Genomic DNA, 19,388 nt, shown 5'->3' with positions numbered 1-19,388 from the left:
CGCAAGCAGACGACAAAGGACGACGGCAAAACACAAACAAGGTAGATTTCAAAGAATCATCGTTAGTTGGAAAAATTACTGAATCAATTTTGTTATTGCTGAGAGGAAACGTTATGGAATGCAGCAAAAAAAAAAAAAAAAAAGAGAAAAAAAATTTAAACAGATGCACAGAGATGCAGTTATGGTTAAAACGGATGCACACTGGTTTACATGCAGAGTGCCTAATTTTAATATACAGTCGTTACGCACCATCTCACCAATTTGTAGAAAGCTGTTGTCTCTGAGGCATGTTGAAGCGTCTAGAAACAATTTCTGGAAAAATGGCAAAACTCGGATTTTAATATAAATTAATATTCTTCAACAAACTCACTGAGATAAGTTCTGCAGCAGCAGTGTGAGTAGTAGTAGTAGTAGTAGTAGTAGTAGTAGTGGTAGTAGTAGTGGTAGTAGTATTTCATAGTAGTGATGGGAGTTCTGATACTGGTAGTGGTGGTAGTAGTGATAGTAGTAGTAGTAGTAGTGTTTGATAGTAGTGATAGTTCTAATGGTGGTAGTGGTGGTGGTAGTAGTAGTAGTAGTTATTGTAGTAGTAGTAGTAGTGGTGGTAGTGGTGGTGGTAGTAGTAGAGGCAGTAGTAGGAACAGATGTAGTAACAGTAAACTAAATGTTGCAGTACAGGTGGTGGTGGTGGTAGCTCTAAATAGTAACTAGTAATAGTGCTTGCAAATGTGAAAGTAATTGTAGTAGTAGTAGTGGTTGATAGTTGTGGTAGCAGTCTTAATACAGGAGGTGGTGGTGGTGGTTTTGGTATGGTAATGATATCTGAGTAGTAGATGATGTGGAGGTACCAATGGCACCTGTAACAGTAGTTCTAGTAGTGGTGGTAGTATAGCGAAAGCGATGTGGTGGACAAACGAAAAACCTGACTGATGACAGTCAAGGCTGATCTGGAACCCAACCTAGGCCCCATGTCTACAGCGTTCGCCGCTGGAATAAGGAGTGGTTGGAGATCGTGCGGTCATAAGCCTCAAATCGCCAGGCCTGGTCGGCGTTTGTGAGAGATGCAGCATTGAGGATGAATGAAGCCAGCTCAACCCACCCTGGGTGAATGCTGTCTCAAGACAAGAAGAATTGATTCATCAAGGTCACAGAACAGAACATACAAGAGGGAGCTGACAAGTACCTGGCTTTAAGGGCATCGTGAAAGGCCAGTTTGGAGGCCCAACCTTCCGAGTTCTTTTACAGGGCTTAGAAAACCTGAAGGACCACTGCAATAAATGTGTGAAACTGAGAGGAGGCTATGTTGAATAAAATCATAATTAACTGGTCCTCCTGTATTTTTTTTCTACCCAAATCCAGAAACTTTTTGGCACTCCTTCATATATAAGGTGAGCAGAAAAGGGCTTTGCAGATGCCCAGTTTCAGTTGGTCAGCTACAGAGACCCCAACTCTGTGACATAGATGGTCAACAAAGGAAAGATACATAGAAAGAAGTCGGGTGAATGGAAAATGAACGAACACAAACAAGGATTTCTAACAGAGAGCAACTCAGGAACAGGCAACAGTTAATTCGGTTAACTCTTGTAATTAATTAGTAATTAATTCAATCATTCTTGGGAGGATGAGCAGCAAAACTAAAACTGCCCAAGGATATTAGTGACAGAAAAAACTAAAAAAAAAACAAACATAAATGACAAAATATCTCATGGAATTGCATATATATAACAAAGAACAGTCTCCTTATATATTACTGAGCTTTCTGGACAACCAAACATATATATATATATATGCACACACAAAAACACACACATATATATTATATACACACACAGAAACAATAATACAGAACATTATAACATTTCTATATACATATATACAATACTACAGGACATATACAACGCTCTGTGTATATATATATTACTACATGACATATAACATCACTCTCTTTCTCAATATATTATCATCATATAAATATATATATAATATATATATATATATATATATATATATATATCATTGGAACTTACAAAAGAAAAACAAACAAAACAAAAGACAAAGACAGGTGTGTAAAGAGCAAACAGATGTATTAGTTTAACGCTCGGGATGTGAGAAAATCCTTTATGTTTCGAGCCTACGCTCTTCAACAGAAAGGAACACAGAAATAAACAGAGAGAGAAAATAAATAAATAAATATATATATATATATACACACACACACACACACACATATATATGTACATCTCACACCCATACATAAAAATAATAGGATATATACAGCTCTATCTACATCAATACTACACAACATGTATAACATCTGTGCATATATAAATAAAATACCACAGGACATATACACCTCTATATATACATATGCAAACACACAATACAACTGCATATATATACAACATCTCTATATACACTGCAACAGCACAACCCTCTCCCTGTACAGTGCTTAGGACATATAGAAGCGCTGACGTTATTATGTAGAGAACAGTCCATACAGAAGCTTCTTTTGAGAGGGGACAATTTAAAATAACCACCAAACTGTAGAATGGAAACACAAAATGCAGGAAAACACACACAAAGAGAAAAATTATTCTGTAGTCAGGAGACATGGAATTGAACTTGGAGCCCTAGGCAGAAAACTTATTGAAAATAGCTATAATGGTTCTCTTTAGTTATGGCACAAAGCCAGAAATTTGAGGGGAGGGGTTATATTTACTCTGCCCCAGTAAATGACAAGTACATTATTTTCTCACCCACATTACCACCAAGAAAAAAAAGAGAGAATGAGAGGCTAAGTTGATATTGACGGGATTTAAACTCACAATGTAAAGACTTGGAAAAAATTCCACCAAGTATTTTTCCTGATGTCCTAACAATTCTGCCAGCTTGCTGATTTAATTATAATAATAATAATTTTTTATACTAAAAGTACAAGGACCGAAATTTTGGGTGTGGGGACTAGTCAATTACATCGCCCACAATGTTTCAATGGTACTTAATTCATCAACCCTGAAAGGATGAAAGGCAAAGTGGAGCACAGCGGAATTTGAACTCAGAATGTAAAGACAGATGAAATACCGCTAAGCTTTTCACCCAGGTGCTAACAATTCTGCCAGCTCATCGCCTTAATAATAACAATAATCCTTTTTACTGAAGGCACAAAGCCTGGAATTTGTGGGGAAGGGACAAGTCGATTACATCGACCCCACTGTTTCAATGGTACTAATTTATCAACCCCGAAAGGATGAAAGGCAAAGTCGACCTCGGCAGAATTTGAACTCAGAACATGAGCATGCACAAAATGTTGATCAGCATTTTGCCCTCCATGCTAATGATTCTGCCAGCTCACCACCTTAATGCTGGTTTTCAAATTTTGCCCGAAGGCCAAAAATTTTAAGGGAGTGGGTAAGTCAATCACATTGACCCCAGTGCTCAACTGGTACTTATTTTATTAACCCCAAAAGGACAAAAGGCAAAGTCGACCTGAGCAGAATTTGAACTCACAACGTAATGCTGTAAGAAATGCCACAAAGCATAATGATAACAATAATAATAATAAATGCCCTGATGCAGTACCAGGCAGTGGCTCTCATGGCTCCTGATCTTATCTGATTGGAAGTGTTATCATGTACATTGTTTTGTCTTGGTATAAAAGATGGGCTACAGCAAATATTCTGCTCAATACCACAGATTTGCTAGTCAGTTGTTTGACCTTAACCAGTTGAGCATGTCCCTTAGTGGCTGACGATATGTGCATCTCTGATCACGAGCAGAAGTAGTGGGGGAGCATCATAGCCATGTGTTGAGAGGGATTCTTTGGGGTTTGAATAATTCACCTCTGGAAACATGGGTGGTTCTTTCAACATCCTTAAACAACCCTTATTCAGGGACCTTTTGAGCGGGATGGGCTACTCAACCTGAAGAAAATTCTAACTGGGCCCCACCTGCAAGGTCATGTGCTGTTTATCTTGATATGAGATCACTATGTCGCACACATGTATCTATATATATATATATATATATATATATATATATATATATAGATAGATATATATATATATATATATACATATACATACATATACAAACTGACATACATACTTTTATATACATACATACATACACATGTCTACTTACCTTCTTCAGTTGCTGATCAATCAAATACTCTGTGAGTTGTGTCCGTGTGGAATTATTCCATATTAGGTAAGGGTTCTCTGTATTACTGTTCAACAACTTTAGAAGCTGACAAAGAGAACATGGAAAATATTAACTATAACAGCAGTTATACATCTGTATGTGTGCACATGTCTGTGTGTCCATGTACACATATACACAAATAAATACATATGCAGCTGAGACCCCCTTTGGTAATGACTGACCATGGGTTGCACCTAGAAAGTTACCCTCCTAGGCACGAGTCCGGGCAAGGTTGTTTATGGAAGACCAGCAGTTGTCCATTCATACTGGCCTCCCCTCTCTATGCCACCGATGTTATCCAAGGGAAAGGCAAAGGTGCCGATACAGCTTGGCACCTCTGACGTCGCAACACATTTCTACAGGTGAGTGTCTTGCTCAAGAACACAACACATAGCCTGGTCCGGGATTCGAACTCACAACCTCACAATTGTAAGCTCGACACTCTAACCACTGAGCCATGCACCTACATACATACATATTTACACATACATAGACACACACACAGACAAACATATACATACATATATATACACAAACACACACTGCAAAAGGGCGAGACAGACACAGGATCACTATATTACTACTTGACCTGTTAAAAACAGCAGCTTCAATCGCTGTTGAAGAATTTGGACCTGGAGATCTCCATTTCCAGCGACTTCGAGGGCCACCTCCCAGTGGTGTCGGGCATCAATGAAGAGCCCTCAACTACAAGACAACCAAAGTCTTTTTTTTTTCCAAGGTCTGGGTCTCCCACCAATAAGCCCTAGACCATCACCTAATCACCCTTACCCTTCTTGTTGCTTAACAAAAACAATAGCAGCTTCAATCGCCCTCGAAATATCCTCAGTCATATCTTTTCGGTTTGAACGGCAGTTTTTAACATAATTTCTAGGTAACTAAAAAATTTTAAACTTCGTATACTGGTAGAATGTGTTTATAAAAAACATCTTTTTCTCTTGGCTTTATTGAGAAAATTCTATTGTTTGTAAGATATTTGTAGTTGTTTTTCTTCAATTTCTGCAATTTCAACCAATCAATGACATCTATTGAGGTAAAAAAAACATTATGTGCCGTATGAATATGTCCCTCGTTTAAGAAACAGATTGGGTTTATTTACATTTGTAAAGAAAAAAAGATACCCTTCCCCCGACCCCTAACCAACCCTAACCCTAAAACAAATTGAAATGCAATAGATCGATACTAGGTTCATAATTATGGGTGACAATTTCATATGACACCGCTAGAAAAAACTGCCGTTCAAACCGAAAAGATCCCCTCAGTCTTTAGATGGTACAGTACAAGATAATCTCACAGAAGACAGAATGGTAAGATTTTTGGTCAACATTACAAAGCAGCACCCAAGAATTGCGTCTTTACAATAATTCTACTTACTTCGAATGGATTTTCATTGGCCAACTTCCTGGACAGATATGGAGTCAGCATGGCACACAAGGACTTCTTCACAGCCGGGTTGTCGGGACACGAGCCGTCTGCGGTACTATTGTAGCCCGCTAGCCGGGCACATGCTACCACACACAGGCACGCCAACTGGTTCGACTCCTCCTGTTGATTGGAGTTCTTGTTCTTCTCCACGCCGCTCTCTTCCAAAGTGTAGTCATACTGGAACATGTACAGTAGCAGTGGCCAAATCACACCTGCCTGGTAAAGATGTGTCTGCAACCAGTAGTCAATGCAGAATGCACTAATGCAGGCGGCAACTTCAGAACACAGCTTCTGTAAATTCTGAGAGAGAAAGAGAGAGAGATAAGTCAATTGATTTAAGAAATTAGGAGACTATTGTAATTTGCTTGAAGCATTGTATATTGTTTGTAAAGAATAAAATGTTTAGACCAGTGGTTTTCAACCAGGGTTCCACGGAACCTTAGGGTTCTGCCAGTACAGTCCAAGGGTTCCGCAGGAAGTTACAAAACTGCTAAAATCGACAGTAATTTTTAATTCTCCTGTGCAGATATGTGTGCATAAGACTATTAAATTATTGCACAGGGGTTCCTCGAGCCAGTGGAATGTTTCCTTGGGGTTCCGCTCCAGCAAAAAGTTTGAAAAGCACTGTTATATCTAAATCAATGCAAAGACATACAGACACACACATTAATACAGTGGTTTCCAACCAGGGTTCCGCCAGTACAGTCCAAGGGTTCTGCAAGAAGTTACAAAACTGCTAAAATCGGCAGTAATTTTTAATTCTCCTGTGCAGATATGTGTGCATAAGACTATTAAATTATTGCACAGGGGTTCCTCGAGCCAGTGGAATGTTTCCTTGGGGTTCCGCTCCAGCAAAAAGTTTGAAAAGCACTGTTATATCTAAATCAATGCAAAGACATACAGACACACACATTAATACAGTGGTTTCCAACCAGGGTTCCGCCAGTACAGTCCAAGGGTTCTGCAAGAAGTTACAAAACTGCTAAAATCGGCAGTAATTTTTAATTCTCCTGTGCAGATATGTGTGCATAAGACTATTAAATTATTGCACAGGGGTTCCTCGAGCCAATGGAATGTTTCCTTGGGGTTCCGCTCCAGCAAAAAAGTTGAAAAGCACTGGTTTAGACTGACACAACAATGCACAATAATACAAACAAAGGACTATAATAACTGTTGTAATTTAATCATCCATAGTTTGATATGATATTTCAGATATCCCGAGGAATTGATGGAGTCACATCAAACAACATCTGAACACGAGAGCCTCCTCCTTCAAAAAACATCTAGACAGATGCCGGAACACCGACAAAAGCATAACAGTCACAATTGAGGCCAATGAAAGAAATTTGGGTAATCTAAGAATTAAAGAAGCTATACTCATGCACAGACTAGGGTCCCAAATTAGCAACAGGCTGGAGGTTTATTATTTACCTTATTTTACGTTCGACGGATATTTGTCCTCATCTTGTTTGTTGCTAACACAACATTTCGGCTGATATACCCTCCAGCCTTCATCAGGTGTCTTGGAGAAATTTCGAACCTGGGTTCTTATTCCTAAGATTCCTGTATCATTGCAACTTTCATAGTTACACCAACCTCAAAAGGGAAACTACCAAGTCCGTTGGTAAAAGTACCGACAGCATTTGTAACAACCGGAATTATTTCTGCAGAGATCCTCTGTAGTCTTTGTATTTCTCAAGCCAATTCCTGGTATTTGACTCTTTCCTGCTGTTCGTATCAGCAGAAACAGTGAATTCTACCAAAGTTGACTGTGTCCATCCATCCATCGCATCGTTTAACGTCCGTTCTCCATGCTAGCATGGGTTGGACGGTTCGACCGGTGATCTGGGAAGCCAGAAGGCTGCACCAGGCTCTAGTCTGATCTGGCAGTGTTTCTACAGCTGGATGCCCTTCCTAGCGCCAACCACTCTGTGAGTGTAGTGGCTGCTTTTTACGTGCCACCGGCACAGGTGCCAGGCGAGGCTGGCAACGGTCACGATCGGATTGGTGCATTTTACATGCCACCGGCACGGAAGCCAGTCAAGGCGGCGCTGGACCAATATAAAAGACCCAGATAAAGAGATGGAGGAGGGGGCTGATGAAACTGACCAAAAACCCTTGAAGGTGGTGCAACATCATGGTCACCCTTCTACCGACTGAAACCAGCAAGAAGGAACAATAAGGGAACAGATTATTATTAAAGAATGTCTTACCTTGTAGAAAAGTATCTTTGTAAGATCCCGGATAATAGATGCCATTTCTTGTATCTTCTCACGACATCCTTCAAACTGCGAAGCCACCGAGTAACACTGGGTAACATGCATGCAAACCTGGTTAAAGAAAAGCAGGAGGGAGAAAAAAATTAACATGGTTAATTAGTGGTTTGTTTGTTTTGAAGATATTTCAGAATATAAACTATTAGAATCATCATCGTGTTCTCTATTTGTAACAGGTCGAAAGTGGTGCACTCATTTCTGCTCATGTAGAACAGAAATGGCCCTGCTATGAGGTCCTGGTTTAGGGTACTCAGTACAACCCTTGGCAGGGTTGAACTCCATGTCACACTTATGTGGGTGTTCCATTCAGGCGCAGGGTGCAGGGTAGACACATCGTTGGTCGTGACTAATGCAGCATTGGGGCAACATCGTCAAGACTAGTTCTTTGGTATCCACCAAGAAAGAATCACAGACTCATAGACTAGGTTGGTAAGAGAGAGGTGGGGAGAGGGGGGGAAGGAATAGAAAGAAAAAGGAAGAGAAAAAGAAAAAGGAAAAAGGAAAAAGAAAAAGGAAGAGAAGGAAAAGGAAGAGAAGGAAAAGGAAAAAGAAAGAAAAGGGAAAAGAAAGAAAAAGAAAGAAAAGGGAAAAGAAAGAAAAAGGAAAGAAAAAGGAAAAAGAAAAGGAAAAGAAAGAAAAAGAAGAGAAAGAAAAGTGAAAAGAAAGAAAAGGGAAAGGAAAGAAAAATGAAAAGAAAAGAGAAAATAAGAAGGGAAAAGAAAGAAAAAGGAAGAGAAAAAGAAAAAGGAAAGAAAAAGAAAGAAAAAGAAAAAGAAAAGAAAGAAAAGAAAAAGAAGAGAAAGAAAAGAAAAAGAAAAGAAAAGGAAAAGAAAGAAAAAGAAAAAGAAAAAGAAAAGAAAAAGGAAGAGAGAGAGAAAAGGGAAAAGAAAGAAAAAGAAAGAAAAGAAAAAGAAGAAAAGAAAAAGAAAAGGAAAAAAAGAAAAAGAAAAAGAAAAAGAAAAGAAGAAAAGAAAAAGAAAAGGAAAAGAAAGAAAAGAAAAAGAAGAGAAAGAAAAGAAAAGAGAAAAAGAAAAGAAAAGGAAAAGAAAGAAAAGGGAAAAGAAAAAGAAAAGAGAAATGAAAAAAGAAAGAAAAAAGTAAAAAACAAAGTGAAAGAAGAAAAGAAAAAGAATGAAAACAACCATGCTACACATTCCTTCATAAACATCAAAACCTTGTTTTTGAGTCATTAATTTAATTAATTAATCTTCTTCAACAAGATGTTCCCCTCTCTTTCTCCAGCATCTTACGGAAAATTCCCTTTTATACACAACATCATATATTGTATGTAAAAGGTTTCCCTGAACAAAAGATGGTGAGGTCATAACGGGATCACCTTTGCCCAAGGGATGACCTGGGCCTAAATAACAACAACAACAACAGTACATACCTGAGCTGCAACATCATCAGGTGTGGTGGAGAGGCTCAACACGTCAACGCAGCGAGTGAAAGCATCTTGTAATGCCTGCAAGATAGAAAAAAAAAAAAGACCCGTTGAAGCAAGTGGAAATCAAAATCAAAATCAAAATCGATCAACATCAATGGAAATTGCAGCTGTGATACCAGTGCCAGTGGAATGTGAGCAAACCATCCGAACGTGGCCGTTGCCAGCGCCGCCCCGACGGGCCTCTGTGCCGGTGGCAGCAAAAAGCACCATCCGATCGTGGCCGTTGCCAGCCTCACCTGGCCCCCGTGCCAGTGGCATGTAAAAAGCACCATCCGATCGTGGCCGTTGCCAGCCTCGCCTGGCCCCCCATGCCGGTGGCACGCAAAAAGCACCATCCGATCGTGGCCGTTGCCAGCCTCGCCTGGCCCCCGTGCCGGTGGCACGTAAAAGGCACCATCCAACTGTGGCCGTTCGCCAGCCCCGTCTAGTACCTGTGCCGGTGGCACGTAAAAGGCACCCACTACACTCTTGGAGTGGTTCGCATTAGGAAGGGCATCCAGCCGCAGAAATATTGCCAGATCAGACTGGGCCTGGTGCAGCCTTCTGGCTTCCCAGACCCCAGTTGAACCGTCCAACCCATGGAAAGCGGACGCTAAACAATGATGATTACAAGTTTTAATGAAGTTTTGTTAAATATTTCAAATAACAAAGATTGTGTTTTTATAACGAACTTTAATAATTTCCATGCAATCATCATCATCATCATCAGCATTAACATTACTTCTCAGTATAGTTACTGATTTGTGGAGGCACATGGCTTAGTGGTTAGCGTGACAGCATCGTGAGATTGTGGTTTCGATTCCTGGACCGGGCGACGCGTTGTGTTCTTGAGCAAAACACTTCATTTTATGTTGCTTCAGTCCACTCCTCTGCCAAAATTGAGTAACGCTGCGATGGACCAGCATCCCGTCCAGCTGGGGAACACATATGCCATAGAAACCGGGCCCATGAGTTTGGCTAGTGGAGGTGCATGGCTTAGTGGTTAGAGTGTCACCATCATGATCGTGAGATTGTGGTTTCGATTCCTGGACCGGGCGACGTGTTGTGTTCTTGAGCAAAACACTTCATTTCACGTTGCTCCAGTCCACTCAGCTGGCAAAAATGAGTAACGCAGCGATGGACTGGCGTCCTGTCCAGCTGGGGAACACATACGCCACTGAAACCAGGAAACCAGGCCCATGAGCCTGGCTAGGCTTTAAAAGGGTGGAAGTGGAGGTGAATAGCTTAGTGGTTAGGGTATCAGCATCATGATCGTAAGATTGTGGTTTCGATTCCTGGACTGGGTGATGCGTTGTGTTCTTGAGTAAAGCACTTCATTTCACATTGCTCCAGTCCACTCAGCTGGCAAAAATGAGTAACGCTGCAATGATGGACTGGCGTCCCATCCAGCTGGGGATCACATATGCCATTGAAACCCGGAAACCGGGCCCATGAGCCTAGCTAGGCTTTAAAAAGGGCTCAAGTGGAGAGGGCAATGGCCCAGCGGTTAGGGCAGCAGACTCGCGGTCGGAGGATCCCGGTTTTGATTCCCAGACCGGGCGTTGAGTGTGTTTATAGAGCGAAAACACCTAAAAGCTCCACGAGGCTCCAGCAGAGGGGGTGAGATGGCGGCAAACCCTGTTGTATTCTTTCGCCCCCAACTTTCTCTCACTCTCTCTCTTTCTTCCTGTTTCTTGAGTAACAACATCAACAACAATACTGAACGTGACAAAATAAAAACTCTCTCCGCTCACCTCTATACCGTTTTCCCGTCGAAGTTCCTCCGCATTCAAAGCTGAGCAGTTGACTGTGTAATAAGCCGTTTCACTGGCGGCAGCCAAAAGTGGTGCGGATTTGGAGAACAAGGTCTCGTCCTGGGTTTCCATCTTAATGGTTTTTATTAGCATCGGATAACCAGCATATTTATATGGTTCTAGCACTGCAAACAGAAATGCATATCACAGAGTTTGATAAAGTTGGCTTGCATATTTATGCATCAAATACTGAATACTAATAATAAGATTGGATAATTTAAAAAGTTTTTTTTTTTTTTCTTTTTATCATTAGGGGATATCACATGAATTTATATGGTTAAATTTCTTAAAACATGCATTTTGGATAATGTCACTCTAGGTTCCAGACACACTGGAAAAAAACTGTATGGTCATGGTTGGACTGACTTTGGTCATGGTTTTGGGTCAATCAGGGCTGACTCGAGATTTACCAAAAACTTACAAGTCACTGTTCCTTTTCTTCCCTGTCTCTCCTCACTTTGATCCCAGAGATTCAGCAAAAAGGCTATGATAAACACTGACCTTTCTTTCAGACAAACCCTCCTCCCCCACACACACCATACACAAAAACACCAAATAAAAAAAAAATAATACAAATGGAACCAGTTCTATATTTCTGTGAAAGTCTTTGAATGGATAAGAAAGAAATTTGTCGTGGTAGACTCATGGTAGAACAATGGCAAAGTGAATAAGAAAAATAAGGCGCCGAAGTGGCGGTGTGGTAAGTAGCTTGCTAACCAACTACATGATTCCGGGTTCATTCCCACTGCATGGCATCTTGGGCAAGTGTCTTCTGCTATAGCCCTGGGCCGACCAAAGCCTTGTGAGTGGATTTGGTAGATGGAAACTGAAAAAAGCCTGTCGTATATGTGTGTGTGTATATATATATATATATATATATATATATATATATATATATATATATATATATATAATAAATATTAGGGAATAAATCCAAATTTACAGGGAAAAAAATCAGATTTAGGATTAAATCCAATTTTATAGTAAAATATTATATAATATTAATTAGAGACAAAACCACAAATAATAATAAATAATAATTGTGATATTAACGATGTAGTGTATAAATGTATAGTTACATTACATGATAATAACTTTAAGAATAATAATTACCCAAAAGCGGTTTATATAGGGTCTACTTCCTCAAAAATAAAATTAAGAAACGCACAACATATGAATTCTTTTAAAAATAAAAACTTAATCAACTCAACTGGACTTAGTAAGTACATTTGGAGACTTAAATCACAAAATATTAATTATAGTTTAATTTGGGAAATAATTTGTAAAACTAAATCATATACTATAGGAGCTAATTGTTGTTATTTATGCTCTAATGAGTTTAAAGAAATTTTATTTTATAAGTATGATAATTTACTTAATACAGGTGAAGAGCGCAAAATAAAATGTAGACATATGTTACTTTACCTATATAATAAGTTTCATGATAAATAACAATAATAGTTCCCTATTAAAGGTTACTTTAGTTTAATATTAAATTTAGTTTAGAGTATTATATATATTTAGTTATGTAGTCTAGGCTTTAATTATTGTTAGTCTTTAATTGATATTTCTTTGTTTTAATTAGTTCATTTTTAATGTATATTATTATATAACATTTTATGGTACGTTAAAACTTTAATAATTTATATTAGATTTATTTTATTTTCTTTACTTATTTATTTATTTTATTTTATTATGTATTTTTATTATGTATATGTTATATGTATATTTGAGGATATATTCTTATGGATGATTGGGTGTATTTAGTGGTGTATATATTGAGTTTTGTATGTATGTGTGAATGTTTACGATCCCTTTGTATTCTATTTGGTATGTTGAATTGGCAGTTTTTATTTGGGTATTGTCTGTTATAATACACGTTTATATAGATATTTGGGAGATTGTCCGTAAATATGTAGGTATGGGTGTGTATGCATGTGTGCGTGTGTACAAGTGCAAGTGTAGATGCGGGAGTGTATGAGTGCTATGTAATTGAGTGGGATTATTTATGCACTTGTATACATGAATGTTTTGAATGTGTGTGTGTTTGCACCCGTCTGCGTGTACACACTCATATATAAATATAAATATATTAATATTTATTTACTTTTTTGAAAGACTGTTTCTTATATATATGTGTATGTGATGTTATGTGTGAATGTATATATATATATATATATTTTTTATATATATATGTTTATGTTTGTATATGTATTTATTTAATAATTTATTGAATGTGTGAATGAATATATTGGTGTATATATCGAGGTTTGTACGTATGTATATGTTTGTGAGAGTGTGTATATGGTTATGTTTGTGGGTGTGTGTATATATGTGTGTGTATTTGTGTGTATTGTGTTTTGGTAAGGGGTTTTATCTTTATATTTGTATGTATGGATTTCATTTATCATGATTATTTTATTTAGAATTTTTTAGTATTTTAGTCCCCATGCATTATAGCTTGGTTTGTTGCTCATGGTAGTTTGTTTATTGGGTATTGTCTTGTAGCCATTTATACGTATATTTGGATGTCTAGGAGAGTGTCCGTGAATATGTATGTTGCATGGGTATGTGTGTATGTGTGCGTGTGTATAAGTGCATGTGTAGATGTGGGAGTGCATGGTGCTATGTAAAAGTGTGTGCCTGTGTATGCACTTGTATACATGCATGATTGATGTGCGTGAGATTGCACCCATTTTTAAGGATGTATATGTTTATTTATCTGTATGGGTGTGGGAGTGAATTTTGGCGTATATATCGAGGTTTTACGTATGTATAGGTATGTGTGAGTGAGGTGGGCATTTGTATATGTCGTGGGTGTGTGGTTTACGTGTGTGTATTTATGTGTGAATGTATAGGTTAGGGGGATTGCTATATAGGTATGTTATAGTGTTTAGTAAAGGGAGGTTTTATCATTATATGTATTTATGAGTTTTAGTTTATCATGGTAGTTTTATTAAAGAATTTGTAGTAATTTATGTCTATTTATGATGTTTGTTATTTTATTACATTATTCCATTCATAATTTTTAAGTAATGTTCGTTTACCACGCGAATATAATTTTTAATTCCATTTATTCCATTCATAATTTTAAACGACGTTCGTTTCCAGAGCGGGAATACTTTTTATACATATGTTAGGTTCCTATGGTAACGTAATTTTGTTTGACGTTTTTAACGGCTAGAGTTTAATTTCACTTCATAAATTGAAACTGATTTGAAAGTATGTATATTTTTTTCTCCTTATGTTAATCTTGTTACTTATGATATTCTGGTTACTTATGAAGTATTTTATATATCGTATTATGTGTAGTAATGTTGTTTTTCTTGAGTGTTTATGTATGTGTGAATGTGTGTGTGTGTGTGTGCGTATTTTAGTTGTGTAATTTATTTATCTGTATGAGTGTGGGTGTAAACATATTGTATATATCGAGTTTAGTACGTATGTATATGTATATGTGAGGGGGTATACGTATATGTTGTGTGTGTGTGTTTTACGTATGTATTTTTGTGTGTGAATGTATATATGGAGATTGCTATATAGGTATAATTGTGTATGGTAAAGGGAGTTTTATCATTATATGTATATATGGGTTTCATTTATCATGATGGTTTATTAATGATTTGTAGTAAATTCTGTATATTTAAGTTGATTATATATTATTCCATTCACAATTTAAAAAAAAAAAACGTTCGATCACCACGTGCAAAGAATTGTTTATTTTTCTTTTGAGTGTTTATGTATGTGAATGTGTGTGTGTGTGTGTGTGTGTGTGATTGTTTGCGTAATTTATTTATCTGTATAGATGTGGGTGTGAATATATTGGTGTATATATCGAGTTCTGTATGTTTGTATATGTATGTGTGAGCGGGTATACGTATATTGTTTATGAATGTGGGTTGTATGTGTGTGTGAGGGAGTATGAATAAGTATTGTGTTGAAGTATTTGGCTATTTTATTTATTTATCGTTGCCTAGACGTTTTTATGTGTATGTATAGGGATATATATAGGTGTGTGAGTTAGTGTATGTATTTAGATTTGGTTATATATATACTTAGTTATATGTGTATGTGTGTATATATAGTTTATTTTTATTTTGTTTTATATTTAATTGTTGATAGGTTTATTTTAGTTTATATATTGATTATATATGGATTATATATAGATTATATATTTATATTTTTTCATTGATACTTTAATTATTTTAAAATTATTTTTTATACTTTTATTTTAAAATATTGATATTTTAGATCGGAAATCCACCTGAAGATTGTCGTTCAAGACATGAAACAATTGTAGTGGCGGTTTTTTTACTTTTTATTAAAATTTTATGTATTGATTAAGTCTTTCATTGTTTGTTTTGCAAAATAGTCATTTTGCCTCTAATTAATATTATATATATATATATATTATATATATATATCTATATGTATGTGTGTGTATATGTTTGTCTGTGTTTGTCCCCCTAGTATTGCTTGACAACCGATGCTGGTGTGTTTACGTCCCCGTCACTTAGCAGTTCAGCAAAAAGAGACCGATAGAATAAGTACTGGGCTTACAAAGAATAAGTCCCGGGGTCAATTTGCTCGATTAAAGGCGGTGTTCCAGCATGGCCGCAGTCAAATGACTGAAACAAGTAAAAGAGTAAAAGAGTATAAGCACTGCCCTTTCTTTCAGACAAACCCTCCTCCCCAAACACAAACACACACACCATACACAAAAACACCAAATAAAACAAATAACCAAGAAATCAGTGTGGAAACGATGTAGGAGGGCAAAAGTGATCAACGGTTGTTACTTACCACTCTTGTGTCTGTTAAACAGAATAGATTGAGCTTTGAGAATAAGGACGATGTTCTCCGGATCAGGGCCTTGGACAGCTTTCTTTTTTTTACTACAGAGAAACTCATAAGCCTTGTTGACCTTTTCAAACATTTCCTACAAAAACAAAAACAACAATAATGGTTTCAGATTTTGACAAAAGGCCATCAATTTTGAGGGGAGGGGGTTTAATCAATTACATCAACCCCAGAGCTCAACTGGTACTTTATTTCAAGGATGAAGGGCAAAATCAACCTCTGTGGGATGGGATTTGCTATCAGGACGTAAAGCTACAGGAAATGTGACTGAAAAGTAAGTCAAATCACATATAGCTTGATATTACCTTTAATCATTGGCTTGTTTCAGCCATGAGACTGCGACCAGACTGGGGCGCAACCTTGAAAAATGAAAATTTTAAAGAGGACACTTGGCAATGAACTGGGGACCTTGTTAAATATAAAAAAGACAGATGGACACATTGGTTAATGTAGTCCAAGATAGACTGTAAAGAGCAAAAATGTGCTTCAGTCATGAATAACCATAGGATTGCAAAAGATCCCCTCGGAGGCACAAGTCCAGGGAAGGTTGCTCAAGGTTATCAAAGGGAAAGGCAATGGCAGATACAGCTTGGCATCTGTGACGTTGCAACTCATTTCTACAGCTGAGTGAACTGGTGCAACGTGAAATAAAGGGTCTTGCTCAAGAACACAACACGCAGCCCGGTCCAGGATTCGAACTGACTACCTCATGATTGTAAGCCCGACACTCTAACCACTGAGCCATCATGTACATAAAAAAAAAAGACAGGATGGTTAGACATGGTTAGACTGTCTTTGACCCTAGGTCTACCAGATGAAGGTTGGGGTTAGGGTTTAAACAACAAAAGGTGGCTTACCCTGCCATCGGGGTTCTTATCAGGATGGTATTTCTGGGCCAGTCGAAAGTAGGCCTTTCGTACTTTAGCTTCTTCGTGTCTAGAGAAATGGAGGGAAGGAATGAGAGAATGAATAACAGAATGGAAGAATTAAATGGAGAGAATGATGGAATGACTAGATTGGACAGAGTAAAACAGAGGGAAGGAATGAGAGAGTGGTTGAATGACAGAATTGAAGAATTAAATGGAGAGAATGATAGAATGGCTGGACTGGATAGAATAAAATGGAGGGAATGAGGGAGCGAATGAAAGAAAGAAGAAAATGAGTGAAAGAATTCGTGTATGAGTGAGAGAGAGGGGGAGAAGAGAGAGAAAGGAGAGTATGTGTGAGAGAGAGAGATGAGGGCAAAGTTTAACGAAGAGAGGAAAAAGCGATATATATATAGAGAGAAAGAGATTAAGACAGAAAGTGTGTATATGTGCAGGGAGGGGGAGAGGGAAAACAAGTGTGAAGGAGAGAAGAAAAAAGTGATAGAGAAAATGTGAGACAAGAGAGGGAGTGAGAGAGAGAGAGAGGAAAAGTGAGAAAGTGTGAGACAGGGAGAGAGAGAGAGAAGGGGGAAGGAAGAAAAGAGTGACAGAGAAGGTGAGAGGAGAGAGAATATGTGTGTATATGTGTGTGAGAAAGAGAGAGAAATGAAATATAAATGTATGCAAAAAGGAAAGGAAGATGTGAGAGAGAGAGAGAGAGAAAGAAAGAAAGAAAGCTACAGAGAAAGTGAGAGACAAAGGCTGAGAGAGAGAGAGAGACAGAAGCAAAGGCTGTGTAGGTGAAGAGTCACTGCAAATACTGACCCGGCAGGGACTTTATTCAGGTTTAAAACTTGGTAAGCTTCCTCTATGGACATGCTAGGGGGTTTCTTCTCCACCTCCTTCTTCCACGCATCCAAAATATCCTTCAGCAGACGTACCTACAATAGAGAAAGGCAGATATTGAACCTCAGGACTGAAATGTATAAAAGAATAAAGGAATAAATAGATACAGGTATATCCTTTACGACCATGCCTCCCACTCCGTTTCCTAGCTGAGAGGTCTTTGTCCTGCAGTGCCAGTTCCACGTAAAATGCACTCAGGCTGGTGCCATGCAAAGTGCACTTATGCAGGTGTCACATACAATGCACTCATGTCAGTGCCGTGTAAAATGCACTTGTGCCAGGGCCACGTAAGATGCACTTGTATCTGTGTCGCATTCGATGCACTGGTGCTGGTACCATGTTAGATGCACTTGTGTTGGTGTCGTGTAAAATATACTCAGGCTGGTGCCATATAAATACACCCATGCCAGTGGCACGTAAAATGCATCCATTCGAGCGAGGTCGTTGACAGTGCCGCTGGACTGGCTCCTGTGCAGGTGACACATAAAAAGCACCATTCAAGTGTGATCATTACCAGCATCGCCTTACTGGCACTTGTGCCGGTGGCACATGAAAAAACATTTGAGTGAGGTCGTTGCCAGTGTCGCTGGACTGGTTCCTGTGCAGGTGGCACATAAAAAGCACCATTTGAGCGTGGCCGTTGCCAGTACTTCCTGACTGGCCCTCGTGCTGGTGGCACATAAAAGCACCCACTACACTCTCGGAGTGGTTGGCATTAGGAAGGGCATCAAGATGTAGAAACTCTGCCAGATCAGATTGGAGCCTGGTGCAGCCATCTGGTTGACCAGACCTCAGTCAAATCGTCCAACCCATGCTAACAAGGAAAGCGGACGTTAAACAATGATGATGATGACACTCTATAAAGTGGTGAGCATTAGGAAGGGCACCCAGCCATAGAAACCATGTCAAAACAGACAAATGGAACTTGGACAGCTTTCCGGCTCCTGTGAAATCGTCCAACCCATGCCAGCATGGAAAATGGACATTGAACAATGACGATGATGATGATATAATGAAATAGATAAAAATAGATTACCGGGTCTTTGATTGGCCAATCTGGGAAGTTCATTGTATCACACAGATGTTTAAGGTAGTATATATTACAGAAAAGTTCGTTTTCCAGCTGCGGGTAGCTGATCACTGGGATAGGACAGTATTGATAAAGGGCACGAGTGTTACTCTGCAGTCGAGGGCTAAAATCAGCCAGGTGGGAAGCAATTTTCTCAATCATCATCCGTCTGAAAGAAGAAGAAGAACGAGGAGAAGCAGAAATCAGGTTAATTTTAGATAAACAAGTACAAAATAACATCAATTGGTACCGAAGCTTAACCATTTTGCCTCGAGATTATTCAGATTACTGTCAAATGTAAAGCTTATTTATTCATATTGTTTCAAATTAATCATGGCTTATCTTGCAGCTTTGAGATTTCAATGGTGTGATTATTTAGTCTCAGAAAGACATTTACGGGATAGGTGAGAGAATCCAGATCTGGCTAGTTTTAACAGAAAACTGGTTGAATATTTAGGCCGGATATGGTCAGTCCGATGCTAAAGGATTAAATATAATGCTTGTTTATTCACCTTGTTTCGAATTAAT

The 19,388-nt window shown here is 38.3% G+C and overlaps 1 protein-coding gene across 4 annotated transcripts in view; it reads right to left on the bottom strand.

Moving 5' to 3' along the window:
• LOC115223764 (dnaJ homolog subfamily C member 13) overlaps positions 1–19,388 on the bottom strand; it is a 136,684-nt gene that overhangs the window by 21,889 nt on the left and 95,407 nt on the right. For 3 of the 4 annotated variants that reach the window (XM_029794417.2, XM_036512882.1, XM_036512881.1), the window contains exons 34-43: positions 18,828–19,029; positions 17,711–17,826; positions 16,877–16,955; positions 15,963–16,098; positions 11,100–11,284; positions 9,310–9,384; positions 7,857–7,973; positions 5,593–5,943; positions 4,141–4,245; positions 250–312 (exon numbers count right to left, since the gene is read on the bottom strand). In XM_029794417.2, coding sequence (XP_029650277.1) covers positions 250–312; positions 4,141–4,245; positions 5,593–5,943; positions 7,857–7,973; positions 9,310–9,384; positions 11,100–11,284; positions 15,963–16,098; positions 16,877–16,955; positions 17,711–17,826; positions 18,828–19,029 — 1,429 coding nt within the window. The remainder of the gene's footprint in view (positions 1–249; positions 313–4,140; positions 4,246–5,592; positions 5,944–7,856; positions 7,974–9,309; positions 9,385–11,099; positions 11,285–15,962; positions 16,099–16,876; positions 16,956–17,710; positions 17,827–18,827; positions 19,030–19,388) is intronic. The other variant, XM_036512883.1, reaches the window with a different exon arrangement.

The sequence above is a fragment of the Octopus sinensis genome, linkage group LG24 (assembly GCF_006345805.1).
Source record: "Octopus sinensis linkage group LG24, ASM634580v1, whole genome shotgun sequence".
In the NCBI taxonomy this organism is placed as follows: Eukaryota; Metazoa; Mollusca; class Cephalopoda; order Octopoda; family Octopodidae; genus Octopus; species Octopus sinensis.
This window is presented reverse-complemented; position numbering and strand designations above follow the sequence as displayed.